Source organism: Archocentrus centrarchus, chromosome 8, assembly GCF_007364275.1.
Source record: "Archocentrus centrarchus isolate MPI-CPG fArcCen1 chromosome 8, fArcCen1, whole genome shotgun sequence".
NCBI lineage: Eukaryota > Metazoa > Chordata > Actinopteri > Cichliformes > Cichlidae > Archocentrus > Archocentrus centrarchus.
The window spans coordinates 8,484,250-8,505,171 of record NC_044353.1 but is presented as its reverse complement, the minus strand read 5'-3'; the positions used below and the strand labels follow the sequence as shown (position 1 = coordinate 8,505,171).

Genomic DNA, 20,922 nt, shown 5'->3' with positions numbered 1-20,922 from the left:
CAGGGCGGTTATTGCATCAACCTGATTGCCTATGCAGTGAACAGAGCGAGAAAGATAAAGTTCATGCCTTCCTGGTGCTTTGAGCAGAAGTCACCCATTCCTGTGAAATGAGATTAGACTGAACAGTGCTTGTCATTTCTGCTTCTTAGCTTTGATCCATTTTCACTCAGGCGAAAGGAGAGACACCTCAGGGGTCCTGCTTGGCTGGTGGACTGCCATGCTTCACTCAGCACCTCAGAGGTCTCTGACAAATGCCGGTGCTCAATCTGCATACACAACAGGGGTGCATACCGGCTCGCTACGGTCTTACATTCTTACATCTCTCCATGGGTACATTGCTCCACATCTTAGATTTTCTTTTAGCGTCTGACTCACACTCACTCAGGCTGCATCCACAGTAATGATGTTTCTTTTTAAAACAGCATTAAAAAAAACTGTCCAGATGTATTTTAACACAGTTAGAAATATTTTCTGACATTTATACTTGTACACATTTGTGTAGACTGAGTATGGTGGTGTAGACAGGGAGCAGAGAATACTGAATAAGAAGAACAGCAGTGGCTTCAGATAAAATCAGGGTGTCTTGAGCACCTTTGCTGTTGTCTTTTGCTTCCTGTTTTACTTTGAAGGTTGTTTTTCTTTCATATCCTGTGCTAGTTTTACTGATTCCCTGATAGTTTTCACCTGTGTCCTGCTCCCTCCTCTTTCTTGTTGAGTGATTGCTGCTAAGTGTATTTATATTTATATGCTCCTCTGTGTTTTCCATGTGCCTTCATGTTCATAAGAAGTACCTACACAAGAAAGAAGACATTTCTAAGTCTATGTAAGGCTGTTAAAAGAATTGATGTAAATAGAAACACTAATTAGCAACAGCATTAATATTAATATCAACAGGGCTGTCTTGGCCTCCTCCAGCTGACTTTAATCGAGAGGGCTCCCCCACTCACTAGCCGCTGAACACATAAACAACACTGAGCAAAATTTTATGAGGAATTTCAAGAGATCTGTAAAACTTCCCTTTCAACGCTGGTGAAGTACTAAACAGTTATGATAAATGTTAACCTGACACACATTAAATATTAGCCGTTATTCGATAGACATAAACCCACAGCCTCAAGGGGTCACAAGCTAGAACCCTTCTCAATCCCAGGTAAATAGTCTTGTTGCGTCACGAAAGGCATAAAAACTGTGCCAAATTGGATGTACAGATCCATCTGATGTGGTGACTCCTTGGGAAATAAGGGAGCAGCTAAAAATACCTTTATCCAGTAGCCACATTAGCCGTCTGGTAAGTTATCATTAAGGTTGCAGCTCTGACTAATAATAAAATAATGACACCAGTGTGGGAGCTTGGCAGCAAACATTCTCAGTCCCGCCCATCTGTACCAGTCAAAGATGGTGTTAATTTAATGGGATAGCACAATTATTTGTGTCTAAAAAGGATTGCGTTTCTCTTAAAGTCCCAGATTAAAGCTGAGAAAAGTCTACTAGCAACTAGACAGAAACAGTGGCAGCCCACCTCTATCTGATCTTCAGTGATGATGACGATGGCGCCAAATCACCAGAAGTGCAGTACGGGCCTTCTACCTGTGAGGCAACAGTGCTAACCACCATACCTCTGACCAGCACAACGGCGGTGGCAAGAATAATGTCATTAATATTACTGTTTGTATTGTTCTGATCTTGGGCGGCGTGGTGGTTAGCACTGTTGCCTCACAGCAAGAAGGTCCTGGTTTCAAATCCACTATCTGGCCTTTCTGCGTGGAGTTTGCATGTTCTCCCTGTGGCTGCGTGGGTTCTCTCCAGGTACTCCAGTTTCCTCCCACAGTTCAGAGAAATGCAGTTAGTGGGGTTAGGTTAATTGGTGATTCTAAATTGCCCATAAGTGTGAATGTTAGTGGCTGTCTGTCACTCTGTTACCCCTGCGACAGGCTGGCGACCTGTCCAGGATGCACCCTGCCTCTCGCTCTATGACAGCTGGGATAGGCTCCAGCCCCATGCAACCCTGAATTGGATAAGCAGAAGAAGATGGATGGCTGTACTCATTTTTTATGTAATTTTCTGCCCAGTTGTTGGTATCGAGTATTTTCCTGGGTATTGGTATCAAGTTTGAAATTCGATAACCCTACTAACTATAATATTGTGGCATAATTTTGTGACTGATAAAACAGGCCTACAGCAGCAGAACTAGGCATCATCCATTTACAACTGTCTAAAACCTGCAACTGGATCCACAGCATTGCCAAAAGTCTCCATTTAAGGGGTTCTAAACTACTGTAGTCACATTAATGTTTGTAATAGATATGTGCTCCCAAAAAATGCAGCAGTATCCTCACACAAGTTGTGTGTAAAAACATTATTGTGGCAAAAGGCAGCAAGGCAAATAGAAACATAAGTTCCTTAATGAAAGATTGTCCTGTTTTCTGGTGTCTCTTTTCTAAGGTTGAAGGTTTTCAAATGATTTTTAAATAATTACCTCTAAGAAAACATTACCAGTTTCCAGAAATTGTTTTTTTTTTCCCTTAAAGTTTCAATTTAAACACTCTATGCTACTGCAGTGAGCTGAAATCTGTTGCATGCTGCCAGGGTGTGTGCTTGAGGCATGAAAGCTTAATTATGATTTTTACATGATAACTTTGGGGGGAAGATTTCCACGCTCAGTGCTTCTGTTCAATACTGCTTTATACTGATTTGGAGAAGGAAATGTGCGTATCTGATTGCAGCACCGGCCCCAAACACTTCCTCGCTTTGATACCGCTGTCATTTCTGTGCTGCTCATGTGACTCTGAAACCACCAGTTAGCTTAACCCAGCATGAAAAAAGCAGCTAATCCTTCTGCATCTAAAGATAATCCACCTACAAGTGTGTCTAAAGCTTATTTATTTAAATTTGTTTACCCTGTGTAAAAGCATAATCGTGAAAACGATTATGCGAGGTTTTATGGTCTAGGTTATTTTTTTTTGTTTTGTTTTGTTTTTTAATATATGTTGCTGGGTCCCTGTACCCAGGCTCACAGGTGTAACAGGTCTGTACACATCTACAGGCTGAAATCTGTTCCTATGTTGCCACATATGGGGAATATTTTCTAGAAAATTTCTGTTACTCAAATCAGTTCCTGTCATCGGCTGTGCATCCAGGTGGCTCATAGTAAATAAACAATGTACCAGCAAAGACGTGAAAGAAACAGAATTATAGATAACAGTGAGGCATAAAGCAGATAGGTCTCACTGATGCACATTTTAAGGGATGTTACAGAGCAGAGAAAAGTGGGGTGTGAAACCGAACAAGATAAAAATAGAGAAAAGTAAGAAATATATAACCTACTTTTTTTCAGTTTAAAAAAAAAAGAAGGTAAAGGAAGAGGAAAGGAGAGATTAAAGAGAAAGAAAGGGATTAGTGATGCTGCTACACAATGATGAAGAGATTGTGCTTATGTAAAAAGGAAGACGGATCACTTTGATAATACAAACGGGTGCGGGGTGGGGAGTTTTCTCAGTAGAAAAAGGGCATCGCTCTGTGTGTATGAGTCTGTATGATGTGTGTTAGCATGTATACTTGATAGGCTTCCATTTTTGAAGTTGCAGTAACATTTGTGTGCTGTGCCCTTGGCCTTGTGAATGCAATTGTGTTTGCATTTATATGCCTGTTCATCCGTGAATGAGATCATGTTCTTTTCAAAGTCGTTATACTCCATCATATTTTATCACTGTATATGAAGTCTGTGATCTGTAGACTGAGCCAGTCTGTAGTCTCCTCTTAGCATTGTTTCCACACAGTCAAAGTCCTGGTGAGAACCACATGTAAGTAAAGGTAATGATCTTGATCCACTCAGACAGGTGCCGTGTGTTTATCCCCCATTAGCTCAGATCTCATGTATACACTGCATTGCATTACTTTACACATGAATGAGTTTCCCAATCCTGTCAGAAGCATTAGGCCTTATGGTCTGCAGAGCTGTGCTTCATTGAAGTGGGTCTGCAGCTGATCCATGCAACACAAGAGTTGCAGCATGCTTTCATTAGATTAGGTCACAGACTTGAACTGAACATCTCAAAGACAAAGATTTTCTGCTAAATAATTAATGAGCAAATGTATTTCTCGACATTTAAAGTTTAGCATTCAGCAGATAAGATTGTTGAGAAATACTGTCACTTACAGGATCTTTTTTTTTTTTGTTTACATTTACTTAATCTCTATCTGATCCTCCTTTTTGTATAATATTCATATCTGTGAGCAAAACAGGCTTAATAGTTTTGTACTTGGTCTGTGGTCTGTCAGGTTTATGTGTGCTAACTAAGCTATCATGAGAAGTCCCAAACCAATTAATGTCTGACCCTTTTCTGACAGCAGCCATATCTGCACTTCGAGAGACACCAAATCCCTGGTACATCAGCAATAACTGTCAAGGTCCTAGGGCTTTGTGTTGGTTTTGTCTTTTGATTACTTAGTTAACTTGAATTTGGGTTTGTATTATTCAGTCAGTCTGCCTATTTAAAGGGTGAAAAGTCATCACTGTGCTGTGCAGCTAAGGAGAGAGCTGATGGGAGAGACAATTATTGACAAGCATGTTATAAAATAAAGGCTACAAGACCATCCATCTCCAAGCAGCTTGATGTTCCTGTCATTTCTGCTGCACATATTATTCAGAGGTTTACAGTAAGGTCCACGGGACTGTAGCCAACCTCCCTGGACGTGGCTGCAAGAGGAACATTGATGACAAATTGAAGAGAGTGATGATCTGAATGTAACTAAAGAGCCCAGAACAACTTCCAAAGTACACCAATGTCAGATCGCACCATCCATCGAGGAGGACACCACTGTTGAAGGCAAATCATAAGAAAGCGAGACTGGAAATTGCCAAAATGTATGTTGATGACAGATGAGACAAATCTGGAGATTTGTGTTCACAGAAGCAAAAATGAAGCATACAAAGAAAAAAAAACCCACTGAACCTATTGTGAAGCATGGAGGAGGCTCGGCTGTGCTCTGGGGCTGCTTTAATCTGTGCAGGTACAATGAAATCTGAGAACTATTGAGGGATTCTGGAGTGAAATGTGTCCCTCAGTGTCTCAGTTGCAGGTCTTGGGTCCTCCAACAGGATAAAGACCCAAAACATAACTAAAAACACCCAGGAATGGCTTAGAACAAAACAGTGGACTATTCTGAAGTGGCCTCTATGAGCCTCGATCTAAATCCTATTCAGATGTTTAATCCCATCTGTGGACGGAGGCCACTTTCATTCATTTGTTGTTTTTTCTTTCTTTTTTTTAATGATTCTATTGAACCAAAACTCAAAAGCAATGTCTGATTTTTATTAGTTGATTTTCAGTATTTTTTTTTTTTTTTATATTTCAGTCAACATTGTGGGTTTGTTTTTCTTTAAGCTAAGTAGGTGCGTTTTAGGGTCGTTTCCTGTTTTACTTTGGCTTCTTTAGGGTTTCACTTCCTGTCTGTCTGACTGGCTTATGCTTCCTGTCTCCAATAACTGCAGTGTCCATGTATAAATAGTCCTGTCTTCCTCTTCATCCAGTTGTCTCTTGTACTAATGTTTTCCTCCTGTGAGTTTTACCTGTTCTTTGACTTCATGCTTCCAGTCTGTTCATTTTGGATTTTGGCTCAAGATTTTTACACCTTTGGGTTTTATTTAATAATTAAACCTTTGAACAGTTCAGTATTAAAGATCTGTAGCAGCAAAATGCAACATTCACATTACCTACAATGTATACATAAGAGTAAAACACCAACAGTGGGCAATTTTTAGATAATAAGTACTTTTGCTTTTGTAAGTTAGACTCTCTGGGAACTATATCCTCATCTGTATAATGATGAAAGGTATAAAGTATTTATTTTCCATCAGAATGACCACATATGGAGATGTATGTCCAGAATACACAAAACAAAACGGCAATATCTAAAAAGTACATACAAATTAATTTACGGTATTTTCCACTAGGTAAAAATAAACCAGGACAAATAAAAAGTACTTATGAAATCCTGCTGCTACACAGTAGTGATTCTAAGAGGGCGCCTTAAGCTAAGCGCTGACATAATCACTTGAGAATAGCAAAAACTCCAAGAAGAAATTAAAGGCAGCTAATATATTTTAAGATTTCCAAGCACCCCAGTGCCAGAAACTCCAACTGTAATAACAGTTCATGGGGAATAATCGGTAGCTCTGCAACCAGAATTATACTTTAAAAAGAGACCAAAGGGGTCACTAAAAATCTGTACATGGATTTTTAACTCCCAAATGACTAAGCTTTAGCTCATATATTTCACAATGCCCTCCAGCAATATTGCACCGTGCCCAATTTTAAGACATACCAGAAAGAATCCCCCCTCCCTCTCCATCCCACTCACACTGAAACAAAGAAAAGCAAAGGAAAGAAAGCATTAAAAACAAAGGCGCTTGGCACTAAACCAGGGGAAAACCGTCAGGAAAAGTTTGTTTTTGTGCGCACATTTGTGAAGGCATGCATGTGATCTGCCCCAATATCCAAATCTCTTCAAACACAGCAAAATGCAGCTCAGTGAAACACAGCAACCAAACACTTAACCAAGGATAAAGAAACAAGCAGAAACAAAACAACGCCCCCATTCTCATTAAAGTCCCCAGAATCACCAAACATCACGACACAGAGAACCCACATGAGCCCGGAAACCTCAAGAAGCCGCAATGAGCAGCAAAGACCAAAAGGCAGTGGACGCCTGTATGCTGAGCCAGAAACATGCAGGAGGGTCTCCACCTGTGCCCGGGGCTCCTGGTCCCACCCAGGCAGCGCGGGCACCCAGAGAGAGTAGCCCACAGCACCGAACAAGGGACAGTGAACAGATGCAAAGCAGGCACCAGCCTGCACAACACAACTTTAACTTTGATCATTTTACTATAAACCAGATTAAAGTTATCAAGACTTACTTATTGCACAACTGATACATTTTCTGTGAATGCTCAGAGTTTAAGAGAAGACATATTTCCATCTGTCTTTGTGTTCTTTGCTTTCTGTTTTTGCCACCTTATTTTATCACTAACACAGCGAAGTGGGCTGTCTGCAGAGAGGAATACTAATGGAAGTAATCTGTATCTTGCTGCTAAGCAGCAGGTCCCGGCTGTTTCCTGGATGCCTGATTTGTCCCTTGCAGCTTCATGTCATTATTCTAGATGATGGTAAAATGTCTGGCTGTTGCTCTCATATGTTTTCTGTGAAATTCACTGTTTTATACACAAAAAGAAAAAACTACAGAAGCTGGCTTTGTTTAATATAGCTTTGAAGGAAACTGGTGGAACCAGACTTTTTTCCCCTCCTTTTTCTGAATGAACATATTCACTGTAAAATTGTTCATTAAAAAGCTGGACATAAAATAATATATATGGTTGTAAAATGTATTTATCACAAATGTTATTTCTTTTCATTCTCCTTTAATAATGTGGCTCTAATCCTCCCTGCTTTCTTCGTACTCTCTTTATTCTCCAACTCCCACCGCTCCTCTGTCATCTCCACAATCCTCTTCATTCATCTCATCGCTCCAAGTAAAACATCCCCGCTTATTGTCTTACAATAGACACACACACATTCATGAAAAGGGTCTGTCTGAATACACACTCACGTTTGACTAATACCCACAAATTGAGATTTGATTGCTTACACACAGCCTCCTTGTGTGGACAAAAAATTGGGTTGTGTAGTCATGATGCTGATTGTGCTTGCATAGAGAGTTAATCATATCACATGTCTGTACTGATGTTTTATTCCTCAACTCATCCCTTGCTTTTTATCTGTATGACACATGTGACCGACGCATCTCCTCGTCACTCACCTTTTGCAGCTCTGTGACACGGCAAAGTAGCACGTCCTTCGTTTCCGGATGCGTTCACACTACCTCTGCTTTGTCATCGCGCGCTCTCGATGAGCACTTTAATTTCAAGGAATTATAATCCCGTTGTCTCTAAACTGCAGTGACAGCCTCGTCATATTTAACCGTGAATCCTTGAAGGAGCAGAGGGGACAGAGGCAGGGAGCCAGAGTGCTTCCTGCCGCAGCTTAGAGATATAATTTAGAAATGTTGGTTGAAATAATGCGCCGCATGATTCACGCGGATGCCATCCACGCATAAATAATTCATTCCTCCAGTATTAACCCTAACCCCATTAACTTTCTACCTTCAGCACGGCGTCCTCTCGTCTCTCCTCACTCCTAAACTCGTCCTTTCTTTTACTACCGCTACTTTTGAGAGCATAGGTTTGTTTTGCAAAGTGAGACATTATCAAACATTTCACGTACTGTATATATAGGTATGGCAAGATGTCATCAGCATTTAAAGGAAGAAGAAACCTGGGAAACTCTTGGTATGAGGGATGTAAGGTGGTAGTTAGTCACACTTTGTAGGTGCAGTATTTTTGTTTTCACTGATGAAGGCTGTTTCCACCTTCACTTATGTTAGTCAAACACACTTGGAAGTAACCTGTAGTTTTAAATTTATGAGTGTTATCAGTGATATTAAAATACAAAACACAACAGAAGTAGAAAAAATGCTGCAAAAGCTTGAAATTTTTTAATTTAATTTATTTTTAAAGTTCACAAAATTTGTTGTTACAGTAAATAACTAATAGCAAACACGTATCTACAGTATCATATGAATCACGCGAGTAAAACAGACATTTAGGGCTGCAGTTATCAATAATTTTAGTAATCGAGTATTCTGTTGATTATGTCATCAGTTGCAATATTTCATTTATGCGCCATATTAAATTCATACTTTTTGAAGAAAACATTTTCTTAAATGCAAAAATAATCATAAATACATTAATGTCACATCAAAAAAAAGGCATACAAAGAGCTCAAACTAAGGCATAAAATTAAATAGCCTTTACTCTGTGGATGAGGTCATTTTGGTGTGTGTTCACATATTTTTGTGCATGTGTGTGTTCGTGCTAGTGAAAGAGTGAGTGTGTGTGTCTTTAAAGAAGCATGTCAGCGTTCTCTGAACTGAGGTTTGTCCTGTGCTCTGATGCAACGTTTCCTGCTGCAGAAAACAGACGTTCTAACGTTCTAAATAATGCAGCGTCCTGCCTAACAGCACTGGGTCAGCGGCTCAGAGTTTTACTTTACTGAAAATATTAATGCAATTTAATTAATTACATTATTTATTTATATTTATATGAATCTTTTCATTAATCTTTTGTGCTTTTTCAGCGTTTTTCTATTTACTGGTGTTTGTTTAGTTGCAGTGCATTTGACCTCTCAGGGCCACCGTACTGTTTAGACTTTATTATTTCAAAACACAGGTATGGTGCATGCTATCATTATTCATGTAAACCTAATATGTTCCGGTACGTACACCCATGAAATAAACAGTATGTTGCTCAGTTTACAGAAACGTAGAAGGATTCAAGAATATTTGCCCACATTAATATTGGTAGCTTTTTTTTCATATGTTTTTAATGTGTTACGCACGTTCATGTTAGATTAGCACAGGTAAGTTTTATCACAGTGTTGCTTTACACATTACTGAAATAGAGAGCTGTTACTGTAAGTACTCCTGTTGATCTCTGCCAAGGGTGACTTTCTACAGCAACATCATGCAAGTCACACATACTCATGGTGTCATATTGTACTTCACTGCCAAATGTGATGGAAAGACAATATATTATCCCAATGAAGGACCCCACTTAAAGTGTTATAAAAAAAAAAAATAAATAAAATGTAGGTTTCATTTGAAAATACATGCTTTAAACCGTTAAATAGATCTAACAGTCAAAAATGGCTAGAGATGTAAAACTAAAGTTAACTTTACTTGTGTAATGTGCATACAAAAAAATTAAGGAGCTGGTACAAAGAATGTGTTTTGACATGTACAGAGCACTCGTTTGAAAGAGTAAACTCACATTTCTAAGTTCACCAAACAGGAAAATGTTGTCGGTGAAAGAGCAAAAATAAACTTAGCTCAAAAAGTGTTTGGTTGATCATTTCTTTGTTGTAACAATGCTTCTTCAGAAAACCTGTTTATTCCCCCTTAAATGGAACCACATTTGTAAAGAAAATGCATTTGTGGGTTGAGCAGCAGAGTTGAGTGTGTGAGTTACGCTGACAATCAGGTTTGTTATCATTGGAGGCAATTTCAGTGCCAAAAGATATCGAGATGAGATTCTGCAACCATCTCATACCTCCACAGTCCGGGACCATGTCATGGTTGTGGGCTGGTGGCCCAGTGTGTTAAGTTCCTTTTTGTGTGGTTCTGTTTTGTTGTATTGTTCGGGTTGTGTTTGCGTTTTGCGTGTTCTGTCTATTTAGTTATTTGTATGTTATTCAGGTTTCCCTTTGTTTATTTTCCTGTGTCTGTTTAGTTCCCGTGTCTTGGCCCTTCTGTGTTTAGTTTCCCTGCCTGTTGTTTCCTTGTGTGATGTTTAGATTCCCTCTGTCAGGTTTTCTTGCGTTAGGTCTGTCTGTGTGTGTGTTATGATTGGTCACTTCCTGTTTAATTTGATATTCCTGTGTTCCTTGTGTTTTGTGTTTAGTTTTGCTTCCCCTTGTCTCATCTGTGTAATTGTGGTCAGCTGTCATCCCACCTGTTGTCACTCTCCTCATCAGCCCTTGTGTATTTATTGTCTGCTTTTGTTTTTGTCCTTTGTCGGGTCCTAGTCATTGTAATGTTTAGGTTGATGTTCCCGCTGCGTGTTCTGAGTTTCAAGTTTCAAGTCTTACGTTTTCGTGTAGCTGGCCCCTGACCAGCCTTGCCCCTCTAAATCTGAACAATAAAAGTTTAGTACAAATACAGTTCTCGCCTTGTGTCCTGCTCTGAGGTCCTCTCTGCCTTGCCTGCTGCAGCGACCGTGACAGATGACAGTTCTCGCCCCCACAGAGCGGGGTTTGTATTGTGTCTTTTGTCCTGTCTCTCTCCCCTCACCCCCAACCAGCCGTGGCAGATGACTGCCCCTCCCTGAGTCTGGTTCTACCAGAGTTTCTTCCTCTTAAAAGGGAGTTTTTCCTTCCCACTGTCACCAAATGTTTGCTCATAGGGGGTAATTTGATTGATAGGGTTTTCTCCGAAGAATGGGATCCCATCCCACAGCAGTGTGTGACCAAGCTGGTGACATGAAGAGGAGGTGCCAGGCTGTTGTGGCTGTGTATGGTTCTCGCACATGCTGCTGCTGAGGCCCCTGATCGTTAAATGAATAAACTGTTAAATTGCTAATAGGTCTTTGTTTCCTCAGACTTCAGTCATTCAATCCAATAAATGACACCAAACAAGAATCAATAGCAGAATGAGCTGTTTGTCATTGACAGAGAAGATTTGGCAAGTTTTTTTCATGGGTACAACCCACAAATGCATTTTCCTTATAAATGTGGCACCATTTAAGGGGAAATAAACAGGCTTTACAACAGTATAAGATTTACTGGCAAGAAGCGTTGTTACAACAAAGAAATAATCGACCAAACACAAATTTCCTTACTTTACTTTAAATCAACTAGGTTGAAGCGTAAATAATTTCATAATTCAACTAATTTAACTTAATTTACAAATGGACATACTTTATAAACCTTTTAATTTAAAAAATTACTTAACTTGTGGACAGCTTGTAAAACCTCTTACTTGAGGCATATCAGTTTAGTCAACTAAGAGTTTCTCTTAGGAGGATTATGGGGGCTGGACAGTAGGGGCAGGAGTGACAGTACTACATGAGACTTCAAGGTAAGCGATGACGGGTTGGGAATGTTGAGTGTGAAGTTTGAAAAGCTTCATGTGATACATTCACAGATACACAGATTACCAACTGTATTAAATACAAAGCCCTTGTGGGGTTGTGGTGCTATTAAATGCTTCTAAAAAGCCTGCCACCCACTCCTCCACATCTTTGCCCCAGGTAAAGTGTTCAAAAGGCCTGTTATCTCATATTTTGAAGGGTACACGGGCTCAAATGCTCTGCAGAGTAGCAGTCCCTGTGGAAACAGCCACTATGCTGCCTTTTAATTGTGCCCAAAATGCTTGTCCAGAGTGTGATAGTACCCATAAGATCTCTGATTTGAAGCCACTGATTTACCCCCCCGTGTGCGCTTTGATTCCATGCTTATATTAGTGTTTAGAGGGTTGCCATGGAAAACCCAGTAGGGCTGTGTTTCTCTAATGAAAGAAATCACTTGGCTGGGCATGCACTTCACAGCACTGCAGCGCTGGCCGGGCCCCTGCATGCTGTTAACTCTTTCAGCTTGGCTGGACCCTCTTGGAACCGTATCAAAGCACGAGACTTGACTGAAACATGATCGTTTTCTTCATCTCTCATATTTCTTTTCGACTCTGTTAGCAGTTCTTTCATTTTCTCCTGCTCTGTCTCCTCTTGCAGTAGTGCTTCAGACATAGTCACTGTGGGGTATAAATGGTGAATTATATTAAGTGTGGAAAGAGTAAGAGTAAGGCTCATGGGTCTGCAGAACGCAATCTGTGTTAATGTAGGTCTCACTACTGTCACAGTCTGCATGCATATTGTCAGGATGATTTAAGATGAAGGATATTTCTGCCACAGGTAGTTACTCAGGGCTCAGTTTTAGTGCGTGGTATAGTCTTTGAGTGGAGTAGGCTCTCATACAGATGAGCCTCACAGTTGCAGCCCATTAAGGGATCATCAGTCTGGAGAGCCACCGCTGTTCAAACTTGCTGGGAGCGAATTGAACAAAGTCATCTGACCAGACTCTCTGCTTCAAGCCTGATGCTCATCTCAAAAACAGCAATAAAACTGTGAGCACCCAGCAACGATGGCTGCTATTTTTGCTCGCAGAATCTGCCGCACTCTACTGAGGTTACAGCTCTGTGGCACTAAAACCAGAGAGCCCACACTTAATTAAAGAGATGATAATTAAAGTGTGTAACTAGCTATTTTCGCACTGTGGGTTCTGAGATCATAAAAAATTTTGGGAACTCTGAGCTGCAGTCCCGTCACAGCCAAATGATGTACAGGGCTATGTAATGTTCGAAGTCGAAGATTGTCACCCTACAGTAAACAGTCTATTGCGTTTATGAGCTGTTCAGTTGTGATTTACTATATGATCATTTCCATGCCTACCTCTGCCATACACCCATAAGCCACAACATTAAAACCACTGAGAGTTTAAGTGAAATCATTGATCATCATGTTGCAGTGCAGTGTTATGATGGGAAACCTTGGCGCCTGGCATTCTGTGGATATTATTTAACATTGTGGTTGGCACCGTCTGATGGTGGCTGCATGCCCTTGCAGGACAACGTGCCCCATCACACCAAAAAACCACTTAGGAACAGCTTGAGGAACGCACAAAAAGAAACAACAAGGTACTGACCTACTCTCCAACCAAAGAGATCACAACGCAGTCACACATCAATGGCATGCTTGAACTTGAGCCATGCACACACAGTGGGGCCTGCATGGATTAAGTGAGTGTTGTTTCAGTAGTGTGGGAGAGCATAAAACCAATAATCGGTGCACTAAGAGATGGTATTTGGAGTCTGTTCTTTAAAAAAATGACCGATTTTACACCAAACATATTTGACAATTAGCACAGCAGAATATGAAGATGTGTCTGTAGATGGTCTGGTCAATCTATGTTCCTACCCTTTTCTATGGCCATGAACTGTGGGTAATGAAAGAATAACATCACAGACAAAAGCAGCAGACATGAGGTTCTTCTGAAAGGTGTCAGCCTTAGAGATAAGGTGAGGAACTCAGTTATTCTGGAGGGGCTCAGACTAGAGCTGTTACTCCTCTAAACTGAAAGAAGCCCACTGAGATGGTTGTGGATGCCTCCAAATGGGTTTTCTATAATCCAAAGGTTGGATGGATGGATGGATGGATGGATGGATGGATGGATGGATGGATGGATGGATGGATGGATGGATGGATGGATGGATGGATGGATGATTTTTAAACATGGATACTATGTGTTTTGTCTGTGCCCAGATTCTTGTTGGAGAGCTGTGTGCCTTCTTCACCAAGGTAGAGGGAACCCAGGAGAAGACCATTGTGACTGCAGACTGCTGCTACTTCAACCCCTTACTAAGGCGCATAATACGCTTCCTGGGTGAGCATGCTGTTGTCTCGTCCACAGCCCCTTTACACTTTACAGGCCTTTGAAGTGGCACATTTGTATCTTTATAGCTGGTTACACATATAAACTCTGTACAATGTCAGGTCACAATCACCCCTCATTTTCTCCAAAAAGGGGTGGAGCCTCAGTGCAGTGTGCAGGTGGCAGGACTCACAACAAACACTTGCAGTGAATTCTCTTTACCTGTTCTGTTCTATCATGGACTTATTTAGACATTACATAGACTTTGTGTTAGTGAGTAGTGTTGGGGTGGTGGCTCAAAAACAATGCTTTATGTTAATTTGTCACACTACTTGTTGCATTACTTTTGCATTTCTCCATAAATACATGCAATCTTTCTTTTAGTGTTTACATGTGAACACAAAGCCGACAACAAAAAAACAAAGTTGAAAACCAGTTCAAAGAGACTTCAAAGCGATCACCAGAGTGATCCTACTGTAGAAACACGCACAGGCAGAAATGCAGGCTACAGTGGTGCAAGCCTGACTGCTCATCACGGCCTTTGTTACCTGCTGAATTTCAGGCTCTGGCTGCTGGGCTCGGGTCTGCACACACTCAGCTTCATCATCACTCTGGGTTCTTGGCTAGCTTTGTGTTAGTATGCTGTCTGTGCAGATGCTTGCAAAGAGCTGAAGTTGTGTTAGTTGTGTAATGCAATTTTTTTCTGTCCTTGAGGCGCTCTTGTCCTTTTGTGCAATAGAAATAAACTTAATGTCCACATCTCCATTCCTGAAAAGCTGTAGGCAATTCCATCATTTTCCTCATCCTGCACATGAAGCAAAGTCAGAGCAAAAAGCATGTTTGTTTAGTGTTTTTTTTTTCTTTCTATCCGCCCGGTGTGCAGATAACTAACTACAACCTTTGTATAGTAATGCAAGTAACAATTGAACAAGTAATTATTGAATTTAATACAGTGACATGTTACATTACTGTGTTACTGAAAAATGTAATGTGATTTCAGCAACCTGTTATTTTGAAACCCAGCACTGCTCGTGAGGTGTCAGGATAAAAGTCTGTTTAATGTTCAGTATGACTGATTCAGACATTTGGGCTCTCACTTACAGCTCCCCCGGTCTGTAAAGCTCAACCCTGCAGTGCATGGTGTCACCTTACGTATGTGTAATTTAACAATGAAGAATTTAAAAAGACAACAAGAAGTATCATCAAACATCATGAGAGAAACTGCTGAATTGTAAAAACCTGAGCTGCTACACCTCAGAGTTTGCGAGCCACAGCTGGTAGATGAAGCTGTTAATTGGATGATCAAATGTGGCATAATGTTTGAGGTAGATTACTCAGGATCCTGGCAGGAAGGCTCTCATGAATATTAAGCAGCTTACAAATCTGCGTTTTGAGCTGAATCAGCTGAGGTGGAGGCTTCTGTTGCAATTTCACACCTCAGCTGATAATAATGTGTTGGGGCGCTTTTAAATAGAAGCATTTTATAACTTTGCCAAGTGGTATCCACCTCTATCAAAATCTAATGTGTTTGTCTTTTTTTCTTTTTATACATGAAAGTTATATTATATAAAAATAAAATATACACTTTCTTATGAACTTTTCCATAATTTTCCCCTCTTCATCCTCCTCTTCTACCCAGGTGTTTATGCATTTGGTCTATTCACCACGACCATTTTCGCCAATGCCGGCCAGGTGGTAACAGGAAACCAGACGCCTCACTTCCTGTCAGCCTGCCGACCAAACTACACAGCATTAGGCTGCCAGTCCACCATGCAGTACATCACGGAGCGCCGGGCCTGCACTGGCAACCCGATGATTGTCATGTCTGCGCGTAAATCCTTCCCATCTAAGGATGCAGCACTCAGCGTCTACTCGGCAGTGTACACAGTGGTAGGTTGGAGAAAGCTGGTGATACTGCTACTGTTATGGTTTAAGACTGTATTCTAGCAATTGAAATCTCCCTGCTGATTTTTTAAGGTTCACATTTATTCTGTTAGTTCAGGCCAAGGTCAGAAAACCTTCCTGTTTTTAGTGAATACCACTAAAAAAATTTACCTGTTTTTAGTGAATACCACTAAAAACAGGTAAATTCTAATAGATCACAGATTAGAGTGGCATCAGCGAAGACTATCATACATTAGCTTTTTGATACCTTAAGCAATACAGTCATTTGAAAAGGACTCTATGCAGTCCTGTGAAAAGCACCCCATGATTTAATAGCTTGTAGAACCACTTTTAGCAGTAATAATTTGAAGTAACTGTTTACTGCATCTTCTTTATAATGTTGCTTCGATTTGTTGAGGTTTGTGGGAATTTGTTCATGCACAGCTCTCTTAAGTTCCCGCCACTTTTCAATCAGGACTTTGACCGGGCTATTGCAGGACCTTGATTCTTTTCTTTTCAGCCATTCTGCTGTAGATTTGCTGCTGTGCTCGAGATCACTGTCCTGTTGCATGACCCAATTTGGGCCAAGCTTTAGATGTCAGACAGATGGCATCACATTTGACTTCATGGTTCACGGTCAGCTCAATGACTGCAAGATGTCCAGATCCTTTGGCTGCAACACAACCCCAAATTGCCACCCCCTCTACCAGTGTGCTTGACGGTTGTTATGAGGTGTTTAAGCTGATATGCTGTGTTTAGCTGTCACCAAACATGGCGCCGTGGATTATGGCCAAACATCTCCACTTAAGTCTTCTCTATCCAAAGTATATTATTCTAAAAGTCTTGTTGTTCAATTCAACTTTGCAAAGATGCTGTGCTTCCATGCTTTTTTGAGAGCGAAGAGGCTTTCCCCTGGCAAACCTTCCAAACAAGCCATACCTTCTCGTTTTTCTTCTAATTGTACTGTCATGAACTTTAACATTTAAAATGCTAACTGAAGCCTGTAGAGTCTGAGATGTAGCTCTTGGGTTTTTAGCAATTTCTCAGAGCATTGCACAGTCTGACCTGAGTCTGCCTTTGCTGTGATATCCACTCCTGGAAGATTGTGGCATTGTGTTAATGCACAACTGAATGCTCCAGACCAGCAAACTACCAAAACCTCTGCTTCTATAGAGGTGGTCACAGTTGCTCACACACACATCACCAGGACTGGTATCTGCTCCTTTGTGCAAGGAGGAACAGGATTAGCACTGCCAGAGCTGCAAAATGACCTCCAGCAGCCACTGGTGTGAATGTCTCTGACCAAACAATCAGAAAAAGACTTCATGAGGGTGGCCTGAGGGTCCAGTGTCCTCTAGTGGGCCCTGTGCTCATTGCCTGGCACCGTGGAGCCCAATTGATATTTGCCAGAGAATACCTGAATTGGTTGTTCCATCACTGGTGCCCTTTGTTTTTCACGGATGAGAGCAGGTTCACCCTGAGCACATGTGACAGATGTGAAAGGGTCTGAAGAAGCCGTGGAGAATGTTATGTTGCCTGTAACATCATTCAGCATGACCGAGTCAGTGATGGTCTGGGGAGGCACATGGATGGATGCACTGACCTCTAGGTTAGGCAGTGGCACCCTGACTACCATTAGGTGTTAGGATAAAATCCTTGGACCCATTGACAGCCCCTACACTGGTGCAGTGGGTCCTGGGTTTTTCCTGGTGGACAACAATGCCCGGCCTCATGTGGCAAGAGTATGCAGGCAGTTCCTGGAGGGTGAAGGAATTGATACCCACACTCACCTGACCTAAATCCAATAGAACACCTCTGGGACATTATGTTTTGGCCCATATGACACTGCCAGGTTGCACATCAAACTGTCCAGGAGCTCAGTGATGCTCTGGTCCAGATCTAGGAGGAGATACCATCCATCTTCTCATTGGTAGCCTGATTTTGTCAGGCTGGATCCAGGTCCAGGATCATGTGACCCTGTGTTTTTGAGTTTTTGCACTTTCTGGTTTTGTTATTTAAATATTCTATTTGAGTCCTTGTCTGTTTAATGTTTATATTTACTTCATATAGTCTTGGGTGCATTTAGTTTTGTTCCAAGTGCTTAAGTTAGTTCCTTCCTCAGTGTTCCTCCCTCCTGTGTCAAGTCTCCTGTATTAAGTTCATTCATGCATCTGTGTTTTTCCAAGTTTAGTTATAACTTTTTTTTTGCTTTATTTTGAGAGTTTGTGTTTTTCCTTTAGTTTTGTTTCCTGTCTTGTCTGTGATTCAGTTCAGCTGTGTGTCATTTCCCCAGCTGTTGCTACTTCCACTAATCACCCTCCTGTGTATATATGTGTATATGTATATCTCAGTCTTCCCTTGTTCTTTGTCAGAGCATCTATTCACTGACCCCCAGTGTTTCCCAGTTCCAGTGTTTCCTGGCCCCAGTGTGTTTTCTAAGTTAGGGTTATTAAGTCCCAGTTTCTTATTTTGAACCATATGCTCCTATTTTGTACTCCTGCCCTCAGCCCTCGATAAAAGACTCGCTTTTAGCTCAACCTGTCTGCTGCTACATGTCTGCATTTGGGTCCTCATCTCCAGAACACACCATCCCAAGGTGCAGGCATACATGCAAACATGTGGGGGCCATACAAACTACAGAGTGCCATTTTGAATTGCTGCAATGAAATTTTAGCAAAATGGACTAGCCTTTTGCATCATTTATTTTATCTTTGATTTTTGATTTATGTAGGCTGGTAAATTTTGATTTCCATCAAATGATCTGGCAGCTTTCCTAACACATTACCTAGTCCATATCAGTATATATATCCAGCATGATTTTTAAGATAAGATAAGATAAGATAAAACTTTAATGATCCCACGACAGGGAAATTTGTGCATTTGCGAATTTGTTTTTCCGTGTTGAGATCTGATATGTTTTCAAAGTGTTCCTTTAACAAGCATAACATTATGACCACCTGCCTAATATTGTGTTGGTGTGCTGTGGTATCTGCACCAAGATGTCAGCAACAGATCCTTTAAGTCCTGTAAGCTGTGAGGTGGGGCCTCCATGGATTCCCATGGAGGCCCCACCTGACTTGTTTGTCCAGCGCATCCCACAGATACTCGATTGGATTGAGATCTGGGAATTTGGAGGCCAAGTCAACACCTCAAACTCATTGTTGTCCTCCTCAAACCATTCCTGAACCATTTTTGCTTTGTGGCAGGAAGCATTATCCTGCTGAAAGAAGCCACAGCCATCAGGGAATACTGTTTCCATTAAAGAGTGTACATGGTCTGCAACAATGGTTAGGTAGGTCGTACGTGTCAAAGTAACATCCACATGGATGGCAGGACCCAAGGTTTCCCTGCAGAACACTGCCCAAATCATCACACTGCCTCTGCTGGCTTGTCTTCTTCCCATAGTGCATCCTGGTGCCAGGTGTTCCCCAGGTAAGCCACACACGCACCCATCCACATGATGTAAAAGAAAATGTGATTCATCAGACCAGACCGCCTTCTTCCATTGCTCTGTGGTCACGTGATGCTCACGTGCCCACTGTTGGCATCACGTGCACGTGAACCTATGACCCTGTCGCTGGTTCACCACTGTTCCTTGCTTGGACCACTTTTGATAGATACTGACCACTACAGACCGGGAACACCCCCACAAGAGCTACAGTTTTGGAGATGTTCTGACCTGTCGTCTAGCCATCACAATTTGGCCCTCGTCAAACTTGCTCAAATCCCCAATTTTTTCTGCTTCTAACATCAACTTTGAGTACAAAAATGTTCACTTGCTTCCTGACATATCCCACGCACTAAGAGGGGCCATGATGAAGAGATAATCAGTGTTATTCACTTCACCAGTCAGTGGTCATTATGTTATGCTTGGTCTGTGTATATCCAGAATCTACAAGTTTTTTGGTAGCCTAACAGAAGATATCTGGTTTCTGTTTGTAGTCCACTTGAACCCTCACTTCTGCTGACCAGTCACTTTTAAACAGGCTGTGGATGTATGCAAGTAAACAGAGCGTACAGAGAAAGCATTTGCAGACTTTCTGTCTACAGTCCAAGAGTTATCGCCTTGTGATTTAAATTTGTATTACGTTTTTCTTAACAGTGTATTGCCATTTATAAACAATAAATACCACACTGAACAAGAAATGATGCTGACACTTGTCCATATGTCTAAGTCATTAGACAGAAGTGAGAGGATTTTTGTTGTTTTGTTGTTTCCTGAGCAAAAATTTAAAAAATTATTTCTCCCTTTGTTAAAACAGTTTACAGGCTTTAAAGATGGCCTAATATACTTAACCTTAGCTTTTGGCTCATAATGATTACTTACAAAAACACTGACCTAAATTAAAAAAAAACTTTAATATTTACTTTAATATGAGCACCCACTAGTGTTGCTGTATATAGTGACAGCAAAAAGGACAAGCTGGTCCACTTTTAGCCAGCCACTCAGAAAGAAAATCTGATGCTCTGTTGTGCACCTTATTGCCTGGCTTCAAATAGTAAAGTATCTTTTGTGCTTGCATGCTCTTTGTGGCTTTCTGTCTTTGTTGTACCCTACTGTGCGCTCCCTCCCGTATGCCTTTCTGCAGATGTACGTGACACTGGTGTTCAAAACCAAAGGCACGCGGCTCACCAAGCCCACGATCAGCCTCACGCTGCTTTGTCTCGCAATGCTAGTCGGTGTGGTGAGAGTGGCTGAGTACCGCAACCACTGGGGTGATGTCCTGGCGGGATTCTTCACTGGGGGAGCCATTGCTGTGTTTTTGGTGAGGAGTGTGTGACAGGGAGAGGAAGTTAACAGGTCTTGGTCTTGTCAAGTTAAAAGACATTGTGGAACCTTCACTTATGAAAAGATTTAAATTTGTATATATTTGAGCCTATATGTATACTTCTGACCCTGTGTGGATTAGAGAAAATCCAAATTAAATTCAAACTTGTGCACCCTTTTAAAGACCTTAAAGATGTATGCTGTACAATCATTGCACCCTGGGAAAAGAACAGTTCA

At 41.2% G+C, this 20,922-nt stretch overlaps 1 protein-coding gene across 5 annotated transcripts in view; it reads left to right on the top strand.

Moving 5' to 3' along the window:
* Window positions 1–20,922, top strand: part of plppr2a (phospholipid phosphatase related 2a) — a 61,054-nt gene that overhangs the window by 38,391 nt on the left and 1,741 nt on the right. For all 5 annotated transcript variants that reach the window (XM_030735575.1, XM_030735579.1, XM_030735578.1 and 2 more), the window contains 3 exons: window positions 13,925–14,045; window positions 15,673–15,923; window positions 20,507–20,683. In XM_030735575.1, the coding sequence (XP_030591435.1) occupies window positions 13,925–14,045; window positions 15,673–15,923; window positions 20,507–20,683 (549 nt within the window). The remainder of the gene's footprint in view (window positions 1–13,924; window positions 14,046–15,672; window positions 15,924–20,506; window positions 20,684–20,922) is intronic.